The sequence below is a fragment of the Merops nubicus genome, unplaced genomic scaffold (assembly GCF_000691845.1).
Source record: "Merops nubicus isolate BGI_N331 unplaced genomic scaffold, ASM69184v1 scaffold15469, whole genome shotgun sequence".
In the NCBI taxonomy this organism is placed as follows: domain Eukaryota; kingdom Metazoa; phylum Chordata; class Aves; order Coraciiformes; family Meropidae; genus Merops; species Merops nubicus.
The window spans coordinates 36376-49835 of NW_008633182.1; the positions used below are offsets into that span (position 1 = coordinate 36376).

Consider the following 13460-nt stretch of genomic DNA (forward strand, 5'->3'; position numbering starts at 1 on the left):
AATTAGGCTCCAGAAGATATCCTATAGTCTATCATACTGAGAAGACTACAAATTTAACAAGATTAAAAACCAGTAATTACTAGACTTGAAGATAGTTATTCAAGATTTCAGTTGTCAGAGACTACTAAACAAAGTAGTACTTCGAACAAAAAAAGAATGCACTGTAACTGTGGGGTGTGATCTAGAGAGTTAGCTGGAATTTTACCAAGGAAAAAGTATTCACCATCGATCAACCATGGCATATATTAGCATAGTTTTGGAGCATACTGTGTTAGCTATTGTTCTTATCATAACGCAGACATTTAGACTACTAACTTTATTTACTATAATAATAGTTGTCAATTTAAGAACTGAACAAATATAAAATAAATACTTGTTTCTGTCAACTACAAAGGCAAAAGAAAGTATCTGTCTTCAGAATTTCTTTGTCATGTACTCATCACTACAGCAGCATACCTTTCCTGTTTAAGTGCATATTCCAGCATTTTGATTCTTCGCACCAGATCCTTCTTCAGATTTTCTTGTCCTTTCCTTTCACCTTGAAGAAAAGCGATCTGGGCCTGCAAGAGGAAATATTCAATTTAGAACCTCCTTCCTCAAAAACATCCAGCATAGCTCTTAGGTGCATGTGTCTCCTCCAACTTATTTTAAAATTTATTTGTATGGTTCAAAAGAAACTGGCTTGTTGCATCTTATAAACATTAAATGCTTACACAAAACACTGCATAGATAAACCTCCTAAACTGCATGCTCATTACAGAACAAAAAAAAAACAAAACAAACAAAAAAAAAAAAAAAAACAGATAAAAAAATAAAGCAAATTTAGTTTGTTTGACAGGGTTTATTCCTCTCTTGGCTAAACATTCAACAAAGGATAAGGAACAGATAAAATAAGCATACAAAAAGCCTTCAGCAGATAAAAGCATTTACCAACAATAAGCAGGAGAAGATTATAAAGTATTTCTGCTCACTAATAACAGAAGTAGTATTATTAGCATACTGCTCTGTAGATACATTTTAGATACATGATACTAGTCAAACAACTGAAGTACAGCATGTTCAGCTAAAAGAAAAATAAAATCCTGTTTGCAATACAGCGTCAAGTGTTAATTTGTATACTTCCTAAAATATGTTAAAAAAAAAAGCTCTCCAGAAATACTGTGATTAAGCAATAAAAAATGGAAAACAGGGAAGGGTGTTTTGGTGAGGGAGACAAGGAAAGAAATGGCCTAGAAGTAAATAAAAGACAAGTGGAAAAAGAAACACCTAACCTTTATCAGCTTCCAGCAGAGAGTAAGTATTTAGTTGCCCATGGAAAATCTCCTTTAAACAGAAAATTATGATATATACAAGTTATTCATTCTCAAACATAAAGGCAGAACTCCCTGCTTTTGTATTTCATGCTCAAAATTAAGTCTATCTTAAGAGGTAGGTTCTTGTGCTCTCAACTCATGAACATACTTTTAGAAAGAAACACCCACGGGCAGCCACCACTTCATGCCTTGGCCACACCTGCACTGCAAGCTCCCTGTCATCTCCAGGATCAGAAGCCTTATGCCACCTTTGCAGCCAAGTCTTCAAGTATCTCATCCCTCTCTCAAGAAACATAAACAGGATAAAAGGCAACTGGTCCAGACCATCAGCTGTCGAATGTGAACACCAGTAAGCCTTTTGTTTAGATAAATGCCCACTGCAGTCCTATGAGCAGTGTTTTCTGTAGGTACTGCAGGCTACCAATCTCTAGAGAAAGCCAGCGAGAAACGAGCAGGAGTATCCTCCCCTCTCTTCACCTGCCACAACCTTGTAAGCAGTCCCCAGATATTTTAGTTAATGGAGGCAGACACTTCTGAAGAATACTTTATCTGACTTCAGACTTTTATCCCAAGGTGCAAAAAACAGTGTCTGTAAATGTCATTTTCTCTCCATCAGCTATAAAGGGAATGCACACAATTAGTTTGGTTGAATTTTGGACATCAGGCTAGATGAATCTTACTACAAAAGACCATTTGCTGGTGGCCAGCTAAAGCAGCTGCTCCAAAACATAACACCAGTTGACAGAACTTCATTGCTCAAGTGCAGCCAGTAAACAGCTTGACAGACACCTGAAGAATCTTTAACCACCAGTCACCAACTAGAGCAGCTAGTTTAAGACAACTGAAAAACCCTGGCTGCTCTCCAACAAAGTCAGTCTTCACCTTCAGTGGGGGAAATGCATTTGACTGCCAAAAAAACCTCAGCTGAATCAGAATGCCTCTGTCATTCTGGCATCTAGCTTCTCCTCACTTAAAACTCAAACTTTAAAACTCGAACAAAAAACTACAATTGAATTCTAATGTTAATTTAAGGAAAGGCACAGGAGAAAAACATTGGCACTGGAGTGAGCATTTCCTGCTCTGAAGAATATAACTGTGCAGGAAGCATGTCAACTCAACAAGGTCACCATTCCTCTCAGTTGCAAAAGGAACACCTCAAGCACATACAGCTTAGTTTGCGGTAACTGCACAGACACCCAGATCCTAATGCATATACTAGTACACTGTGATAGTGATTTCTCCCTCTCTGACCAAATAAGCCCAACAGAAATGAGCAAGTGCCCTTCTAGACAAAAAGTGAGAGAACATCAAAGCATGCTGTTAAGAATAGTAGAGCATGAGGTAAATAAGCATTTGGCTGGAATGAAAAAAATCATCCCATGCCACCAGAACACAAGCCAAAGCGACCTACGAAACGATCTGCTGTCCACAGGCAATTTCTAGCTACGAATGCACTGACTGGACGGGCTGGAACGAAGCACGTTTAGCCGGCAGGTTGGAAAAGGGCAGCCAGTAATGGCCTGGCTCTCACACTGCCCTACTGCAAACGTCAAACCAGCACTACCCTGCTAACAATTGAGGTCAGAGCCATCTTCCACTGGTAGCAGCCTAAACAAAGCAGGGGAAGCAACTTATCAGTAGTTTTGACAGCTTGCTTTTATAAGAGAGACATAAATGGATTAGAATAAGAAGTGTCATACAACACATCCTTCATTTGAAAATGGGCAGAGCCAGACTTCTGATACAGAGCAGGCCTGACTCCGTTACTTGTCTGACTAACCATTTGAGAACCCAAATTCAAAACTTACCAGAAGCTTCCCAAGCACATAAAGTAAATAATATTCCTAACTCCACCTCTCGAGCTGAAGCATCTACACCTTACAATTCAACATGAAAGAAAAGCATTGCACTTTCCCTCCTTGGGGCCACTGGAAGGCTGCATGTATTGTACACATACTGCACAGGAAGAAGGAACAGTGGAAGAAATATTAATTGATGCTTTGAACATCTTTTATCATCACTGGTATGCCAGTGCTCTTACAGATGTCTTAGAACAATTCTTCTTCCTGGGCTTCCAGGAAACCCTTGTGTTTCTTACTCAAAAAGCATGCATCAACAATGGAGTGGAATTCATGGCTCAGGAGCCACCTCTGCAGCCCTACACAAGCTTATTGCCAGGATCTTTCAAGGTTACTACACACTTTACTGATCGGCACTTTTACTGGCAAATCAAGAAATAGACAAGTGCACCAGAGGGCCTGAGGTGTCTCCTTGGAGGATGCACAGTTTCTACCATAGTTTGTTCCTGCTTTTCTTCTGAGTGGATTCTTATGTCATTATTTTTCAGAAATTCTGGCTCTGAAAACAACAATGCTTACCCCCTTGTTGATTTTTATTATATACAAAAAGTAAGAAGAATATTCCTTCTTTCTCTCATGGGATGTTAGCAACCCTTAACCCTCATTTATATAAGTAATGGATAATTACAACTAAGTCAGCCTCACTGAACAACAAAACATCAGTTATATATTTAAGCTCAAATTTTAAGAAATTATTAATGATAATAGTCAGGTTTATTTGTAATGCACATAAGGACAGCATTAAAATAACTGAAATTTTATACTAACAATAATACTGTAACAGTCTATGTGCCATAAGTAAGTTTCACTTTTTAAAATGTTTGGCAATTAACTGAAAATATGCAAAGAAACTTCAATGTCCATACCATAAATGAAAAAATTTCTAGTATAAATGAAAAATGAATGAGTACACCAAGTTTAAATATCTAAAATGACAAATTACAAGATCCTACAGTGTTTCCTCAGTCTTTAGAGCAAACGAGTGATAACGCTAGGATCACTGTTTCAAATCAAAATACTTAGCCAACACCTGTCTAAATGTCTGTGCACATGTTTAAAGTGTAAGAAGTGTGTTTAAACACAATGAAAAGTATCAGCTGAACCATACAACTACAGCTTTCTTATATTTCAGGTGTAAACAACAGAATTTTGCCAACAGATTGAGACTCCACAGGCAAATTCCCATGGCTGCAGCTTTAGCTAAAATCAAACCTGAAGCCTGCGCTACCTGAGGGAGTAGGAGAGCAAAGGAGGGTCGCTTCTGCTTTGAATCATCTCCAACACTGTTCTGCACTTGTGCCTGGGCCACTCCTGGGAAGGTTTGCCAAAAATTTCAAGAATTCACAAATATGCTCAACAAACAGGTTCTGTGACAACTGACCTTCTAGCTAATAATGTTAAAATGCATCAAGTTGTAAGCTTGTCATTGCAAACCTCTAAACCGCCTACGGGGATCACACAAAACCTCAAATTGTTCCTTGCCTTATGGGCGGGGTGCACCATCCCCACAAAGCGCCCGGCCCCGCTGGCTCCCAGCGAGGAATAAAGGCAGCGTCCGCCTCAAGGTTACTGCAGGCTAAGTGCTACGAGTTACTGTGTTACAGCTCAACTGTGCCACCAAAGTTAAGAGTCAGAAAGAAATAAACAAACAAAAAAAAAACACAACACCCCTCTCCCAAAAAAACCTACATAATATTGGGAAAAGAGATACCTGGAACAGCCTATTTCAGCTACAACTGTACAGTCCAGTTTTGGTTTGGTTTGGGTTTTTTTTCCACTTTATCTCATTAAAGTTTTTACTATCAACAATGGCAACAAAACTTAGAAGCTTCATGTGCATCTGGTCTAAATTAATAGCACTGTAGCTATCTTAACTATTCCACTTCTTTACCAAAAGATAAAAAATAACATTCATTATAATATTTTAAAAATCACTCATGGGAAACAACATTGTTTTAAAAAATTCCCAAAAAATCACATGACTGTGAAGTGGACAACAGAGTGAGGTAATGCTTTAGGTAGCACTGGATTAGAAACAACTTTTTTAAAGACGTTGCTGACTTCCTAATACAGGCTTAGCAGCCATAACAATATAATCAAATAATTAAATTGCATCCTAACAAATCCAGATTTGACCAATGTTAAAAAAGGAAACTGAACTTTACACTTCCTGGAATCAGCAACCACAACCACGAGGATGTTCAAAAGTATATTATATCTGCAAATCTCTTTAGGCTGACACCTTGGTAGTACAAAACCACACTAAAAAATATTTACCTTTAACAGAAAATGTTTAAAAAGAAACAGTACTATGGCTTCTAAAAAAATTAGGCATGTTTAGCATCAGCTTCTATCAGTTCCTGAATTCTACAGCTATTTCAAGTTAAAAGGTGATTTTTTTTAAAAAAAAAAAAAATTCTTCAGACTCAAGAATTATAAAAAGCCTTGCGTTCTTTTCTTTACAATATTTATCTTCATATTTTAAAGTAAACCTCACTTCAAATTTATAGGCACTTGAAGGTCAACATGCATCATTCGACAATGTAAGACACGCAATTCTGTATGCGCTGCATCTGTAATTCAACAGCAAGGCCTTCACAGGTTGAAACAAAGAGAACAAAGGAGGGAAAAAATCTGCAAGAAAAGTATTGCAAAAAATATGTAGATACCTAAAATAACTAAATACGTATATGGATGAATCAGCCTGGAACAGTTGTGCTAACCAGTCTACCGAGATCTGCCAGAAGGATTCTGCAGACTGCCAGGGTGCTCAGTATTTTAGATTAGAGTTGGCTCACTGAAGTGCTACATATTTAAGTATATTTGTAAACAAGTGTAGGTATGCCCAGAGGGGGCATGAGAGGAGAAAAGATAAAAAACAGGTACAGGGGAGGGGGGGAAGGGAACTATCAGTGGTCTAGTACAACTGGCAAACAATTTTTCTGGAGCCATACTTAACATTGCAACACACCTCCTGGCACTCGGTGCCAAAGAGAGGCTAGGAAGCTTTTGTAAGTGCCTGTAGCCACTTCAGATAACACAAAACTGAAGTGGGGTGGCAGGCACTGAGGCATATTTAGCTTCACCCCACCGAGAAGTGCTCCATCCCATCTCGCACCGGACGGCAGCGCCTCGTGGGACTAATGCACAGCACAATCTCCTGCTGGCAAATTATTTTTGCTGGACTTCTCAGAGATGTTCTAAAACTGGAACCAGAGCTAAGTCCTGAAAAAATTAAACCATCCAAAAGAGAGCAAGGATTTAGCTTACAGTAAAAAAAAAAAAGATGGTTGAAAAAGCCATTTACTTATATTCTTCATCTCTTAGGAAAAAAAAAAAAAAAGATTGTTTGAAAAACAATTTCTTGTCAATGAACTCAAAATTCCCAATAGATCATCCAGAATCAAAAATTATTTAGTTTATTCCTGGTAACACCTTGGTTACCAATTTAAGTGTCCCAACCAACAGGAAGACTTTCCTTTATGCAGTTTAAAGTGTTTTACTAGGTAGATCTCTTTTCAGATAGCCAGTCTTTTATCTGCTTTTCAGTGCTGCCTTTCACTGTCCTAACAACTGCAAGCATTAAAAGACTGGCCGAGTTAGCCAAGCAATGTATACTCAGATTATTTAATCATTCTTCACGAGAAAAAATTCTCTCTACTCCTCCAGTTATGTTTGTAGTAAGACTTAAGTGGTGAGCATTTAATTTCCTTCAGGTTTTTTGGTTGGTTGTTTTGGTTTTTTTTTAAAATTATTATTATTTTGAGGGGGTTCGTTTGTTTGGGTTTTGTGGGGGGCAGGGCTTCAGTTTTTTGGGTGTTTTTTTTATTTTTGTTTCTCCTCATTTGAGTCCCCGGAACATTGTAGACCAATATAAGGAGGAAAAGAGAACAAGTTTTAAACATGATGTAATTCCATAGGCAACACTACAATGACATGTCACAAAATAATCACATATTACACGCTGCTATCCAAATTGCAAATGCTCAAATCTAATTCCTTTCCACTTGTTGTACAAGAAAGGCAGAAATGCAGCAACAGCAGTCAGCACCCCGACAGACAGACAGACTTGTGGCCCACATTTCAGCTGAGACAATGGAAGTTCACAGGCAGAGTCACTCACTTGGGGTACAGCCAGACAAGGGAGAACAACTCTGGAGGAGATTTTTAGATCTGGCTTTAGTAAGAAGAGGAATGAACCAGAGTTGAGCACACAAGTGTTTGCAGAGGTGACCAGCACACTCCCGAACCTCACCCCGACAGCCAGGAGCAGCTACTCCTTGCACTCTGAACTGACTAGAGCATCAAGTGAAACAGAAACAAAAATAACTGATTCTGTCCTCACCCCCTCTTTCCAAGCTTGGATATGAATATCATGCATGCCATTTTTGTTCCAATGCTTTTGCAATCTTGCCCTATGTGACTGCCCTAAAGGGAAACATATTCCTGGCTAAAAGCAGAAAAAATGCAGTCTTTCCACATTGCAATCTTAAATTTAACTTCTTTGCCACTGGGTTAGTTTCAAAATATTCAGCATTAGCATACAGTAAACTTTTCAAATAGGAAAAGAACACCTTCTACATGAATCCATCTATGGGCCTGTACAGAAGAGCTCACTATGATAAAATAAACCTTTGTTTTCACTTTTTGGAGTATTTTTATTTCTAGTGTATTATCTACATAGCTTGGATCCTGGGCACTCCAAAGTGTGATTCAGAAGAGCTGTTTTACACGTCTAAACGTTTTTCAGCATTTAAAAACAAAATGTGACAATCCTTCATCTATTCCTAGGTCAGTTCTTCCCTCTTTTTAGCTAGGGAACTTAGAAAAAGAGGACTTGACAAGGCCTGGCTGCCTTGTGAAACCAAATAGGTATTGGTCAGCCACCTACTCCCATATTTTCTCGTAAAACTGTGTACAGATATCAGTTTTATTTGAGAGTTGGCATTTGTACAGCCTTACTTTGTCAAGCATTAAATTAAGATGAATGAAGAGTCTCAGGAGATGCATGTGCTCTTCCTTGGGGAATTTTACACAGCCTGTTCTAGAATTAGTAAATAAAGTTTCAGTGTATACTGAAATGTCAATAAAGGCTGAGTTATATTTGTAACTTGTTCAAATAGCACAAAGTTACTTACCCCTGATGCAATAAAACTGACATGAGCCAAAACTTTCTACAGAAAAAGGAGGGCTACAATGTGAGGATGTTGATACTGATTTAAATTACAAACATGCACTAGTAAAGACACATATGATGTTTCACCATATGCCAACCTGACATCAAAAAACAGTTTTCCATTTAGAACATAACATTTTTACTTAATTCAAGAATTCTAGATCAAATAATGAAAATCAGAAAGACGCTTCATTTTTCAGTATAACTTTGTGTGATAAGTGTTTGTAAGCTTTAAAGACTACCTGGATACAATGTAACATTGCAAAACTCTCTCTGTTCATGCCATGTCAACAGTATTTCCAGCAACAGTTTCCTAAAAATTAGGCTCATTTAAGGAACACATTTTCATCATACTTAAAACTACACTACAGGTTGAACAGATTAGATAAAAATGGGAAAATCTAATGCTGGAAAATGCTCAGACCATTTATGCAAACTTAAAAAAAAATATGTATCAAACTACTGTAAGAAGCAGGTACAGACCTGCAAAGAACCAGTCTTATCAGTTTGTATTTACATCCTACTTCTCTACAAAAGCTACCAACTTCTGTAATGCAGCTCCTTCATCACTGAACATTTACTCCCACTTTTCCTTCTGGTTTAACCAAAACAAGCTATGATAGCTTATCAAAGTATATTCAGATTAGCTGGCAAGCATGCATATAAGCAAACAGGGGGGAAAAAAAAGTACAGAAGCTTTCCTGCTTTGCATGAATTTGGCAACTAGAAAGTTGGCTAAAAAAGAAACTTAACAAAGGAATGGATATCTAGTAGGCACTGGAAACCATTTAGCATCACCTTTCCCAGCTAAGCACCCTTCAGTATTGTGACCATGGCTTGTTTTCCTCTGCCTTTCCTTTGACTTGTGATGCGTTTAAAACAAAGTCGAAAATATTTGCCTTCTGGGGTGGAGAGGAATTTAACATTAATCACTGTTTTCTTTGTAATACCTACCTTATGAGAAAAAATATTTTATCCAAGACTTCTACAGCAATTCTGCCATTTAATCTTTCACAGAGAATCTCAGAGATTCACCCCACGTCATTGTATCTGAAAATCTCATCAACAGAAGTTCTGTTTTACTGGCCATACCAAATCCATAGGAGTTTTCCATTTACTGATTTCATTAACTCACTGTCCATTATTTTTTCTCTGAACAGTATTTTCAGATTATCCAGCTACCAGAATGTTTTTTAACTAGAAACTTAATCTAATAAGAGGACCATTACCTAGAAGGCAACAAACTGTAAATATCAACTATTTCTGAATCAAGTAACGAATGTCCTAAACCACACTATAAATAGCCACAGCCATCTGTCTGATTTGCCCCTTCTCCTCATTACTTTAACTTGTCTATCTGCAAGGGCACAATCTTAGCACGTATCACGCCTGGTTTCGCCGCTTGCCTCTTGCCTCAGAAAAGCAGCAGCAAGGGGAAGATCACCACCCGTGACCCCCCCACCCCCCCGCCCCAAGAGCCAACATTACTAAATCTGACTTCCATAACTGACCTCGAGTGCTTATCTATTATTTCCATCACATTCCTTCTATTACAGTTGTTGGCTATCATTTAACCACATTTTATCTCATTTCATTAACTCTTCCCCTATCATTTGAGTGTTGGGGTTTTGTTTGTCTGTCTTTTTTTTTTTTTTGGCACTGCCTTACAAGGAATATTTTTAACAAAGTTGTGGAAAGACAAGTACATTGTATCTATCCATTATCCATCGTTTCCTTGCAAACCTTTTCAAAGGAAAATTTACCCAAGGTAAGTAATTTTAACGCAACCCTATCCGGTTCCACTACTCCAAAGCTGTCTGCTACTCTAAAGACTTTAAAAAGTTACCAGTTAGAAGAAGTGAAAACTTCAGTAGTGAAGAGGACAAGAGCTAGAAAATTCCTTAGCAAGATAAGGATGTCCATACATGCAGTTAAACACCAGCATTGCAGTTTGTTGCAATTTAGAACATTTGTGAAACGCAGAGAAATGCCAACGTCTCAAAAGCAGAATTTCTGCCAAAAAAATGTTTGTCAGAGGCAAAACTTTCCACAGCAACATATGCATTGCTTGCAAAGACAAAATTTCTAGTCAAAACAAAAGCCATACACACACTGGCACGCCTTCCAAGCTTAGCCAGCCCAGAGGCAGCAGAGCTCCACAGCTCTGTCACTTGCTGGGACGAGGAGGCACCAGCAGCGCTGGGCTCCGCGGGGGTCCCCGCCACGGAGGCAGAGTCCCCGTCGCTCCCTCCCAGGGTTGCCATCTGGCTACTTAAAGGGAAATGACATCCACAACGGAGCATCACCCCCAGCCGCCTGGAAGACGTGTGGCGAAGGCGAGACACCAAAACAGGAATCAGTTCAGACCCTGCCTGCCTCAAGCAAAGGAGCAAATTCCAGCGCCCTGCGCAGGAATTCAATCAAACCCTTCGCTGTCGTGGGATGGGCTCGTCCAATACACAATGACAACTCTGAAATGCCCCGGAAACACTCAGAAAAATGGAGAAAAAGAATCACAGTTTTAAACTTCTGTGGAACAGTAAACCCTTTCTTGTCGACTTTCCCAGGCAGCTGCCAGAAGAACCTAAGAATTGAAAAATTACTAATTTCTGAAAAGTTATGAAAATAAATGATAAAGCTATAGAACACAGTTTGTGAAGACTAAAATGAGGATTAATAATGTTAGTATTTATTCTAGTGAATTACTCCACAGGGCACTCAAAAAGTTAATTCTTAAGATAATTTTTCAAAATGTCAAAGTACCATAAAAAGACAGCAAGCATTAAAAGTGAAATATGCAATTAGCAGATAAGCATCTAGGGGAATGCTGTATGAATCTGTTTTCCCTCCTACTTGAAATAGACAACTTACTAATGATACTTACATAGATACAAATATTACAGTCTTTCACTCTGAATGAGGAAGATAAAAGAAGCAACGATAATTTATAAAGCTTCAAGAAAAATAACTAGAAAAATCAAAGTAGAGATGAGTATTGGCTAGGGAAAACAAAACACAGGCACTTGACAGGAAGAAAAACCTTGGAAGGCAGTACTAGATCAGTAACTAAGAAACAAGAATGAGGTGCTTGGCCTGCCAACTCACATACGGTATAAATTTGGGGGTGTGTCACCCTAACAAGCACCACATAAAGCCACAGAAAGGTCATCTATCTGAACATCATACTTAGTCCCACAGAATAAACTGCAAGGAAAAGAAAAAGAGAAAAGAAAAAGAAGCCCAGAGGGGAAGAAAAGGAAGATAAGAAATCACAGTGGGACAGACTCACAAGGTATTTTTGGAGAGCAGTTATAGCTTAACCAACAACTACAGAACAGAAGTATGGTAATACTTTGGCGGCATAAAGTATCTGAAGCATTTAAATATCATGGCAAGTAAGAAACTGGAGATAAAAGAGGCCTACCTCTGAGAAACAAGAAGAATTGCAGAAAAAAAATCCATGTGGTACTAAGAAAGTAAGAAGATGATACAAAAAAGGTCCCCTGCCACAGGGCCTCCCGAGAGAGTGGCTCATCTAACACTGAAATTCACATTGGACAGAAGACCAGTGAAGTACAACAAGGAGCACTACATTTTTCATCTCAAGAGAGAGAAACTGCCCGACCTCAAGTTTCCATTACTCTGTTAAACATTTCCAAATATATAGGCCAACAAAAGGCTTCAGAAGGAGCACGGAACCAGTTTTTAATTAACACTGCTCATCCTTCAGCTGTACATGTACGATTTCTAAAAGCCATCCTGTAGTGGCTGAACCCCTCACACAAACCTCTTGCACGGATCAAAGAACGTTCAATTGCATATGCTCACAGCAGACCCAAGGCCAGATCTCTACAGAGACAGCCAAGAATTTTGCACCTTTCTGAACATGACTCCGCAGCAGATAAATGCTGTTACAGCTTGTGGCAATGCCAGCCACAGCTAATTATAACTTTATTGAGATGTTTTGGCAAGGGCCAAAGGCGTTCAAGCAAACAACTTGTAATCAGGTTATATTCCCAGTTCTGCACTGATAATACGTGGCTTCGACAAGGAGTTTGCTTCTTCCCCTCCATCTCATCTGTAACCTCTAAGAAGCTTCTGAGGGATGCTTGGAGAGGGGAGGACGAATGACAGGCCAGCCTCTGTCAAAGAGCACTATAAACATGCAAAGTGCATCACTATCAGCACACTGGGCAAATTTCTTAGGGTCTCTAAAATCGATTTCTTTTTTTTTTTTCTTGAAAGCAATTTCTGAGATCTGTATTAGCTATGAAAAAATATCAGGCTATTTATGAGACTCCAGTGGACAGATGCCACACAATGTTCTTCTTATACATAGCTAAACTAGTTGCTTTCTGCATAGTATTTACTGGATGTAGAGAATAGAAACATGGTTCAATTACTAATGAATTTTTCATTGAATCATTAAAGCTAAAATAAAAATTACTCTCATGCTCATGACCACTTCCTTTAAATTCCTACAAGGGAATCCTCAGCAAAGAAGGTCACATCTACTAGTCTTCTCAGAGCAACTGTTTGATGTTACCATGGAAGGTACAATTAAAAAGATGACTTACCTACTAATTAGAAAAAAGAAAAAAAAACTACTAAACAAAACACAAACAACCCAAACAAAACCTTAAAAAAAAAAAAAAAAAGAGAAACTGAAAAACAGGTAAGTGGTTCTCATTGCTAAACAGACTCGAGTCTCGACAAATACAGTACTTTCAAGGAAAGATAATGGAGGGGGGGGGGGGGGGGAAAGAGGGAAGACAAAGAAAGGAGACCTAGAAAGGAAACCGAGTAGACACTTTAAAGTCTCCAGCATGGCCAACTGAGAACCAGTGGGCTGCTAGTAACATGGACAGCTTCCAGGTTTACAGCAGATATTTTCTTGTAAACCAAGCCAAAGCAGAACAACCATCAAGGCTGCACGATCGAGTTAATGTAATATGCCCATCACTGAAGTATCTGACAGAAATGGCTCTAGGCCAGCAGTTCACAAGTTCCTCAACCACAAGATGCCTATCAGTACTTTAAGGCATTAATAAGCGTCTCAACCCCGCCGCTTTTCAACTCAAAACACCACATAACATGCCCCAGAACACCAAA

General features: G+C 38.7%; 1 protein-coding gene across 1 annotated transcript in view; it reads right to left on the minus strand.

Annotated features, from left to right (window-relative positions):
• The window catches only part of LOC103780491 (striatin-like), a gene marked incomplete at its 3' end in the record, with an annotated part of 44758 nt that extends 34146 nt beyond the window's left edge, over nucleotides 1-10612 (minus strand). The window contains exons 1-3 of the mRNA XM_008948180.1: nucleotides 10462-10612; nucleotides 4401-4483; nucleotides 457-560 (exon numbers count right to left, since the gene is read on the minus strand). Coding sequence (XP_008946428.1) covers nucleotides 457-560; nucleotides 4401-4483; nucleotides 10462-10612 — 338 coding nt within the window. The remainder of the gene's footprint in view (nucleotides 1-456; nucleotides 561-4400; nucleotides 4484-10461) is intronic.
• Nucleotides 10613-13460: the final 2848 nt, after the last annotated feature.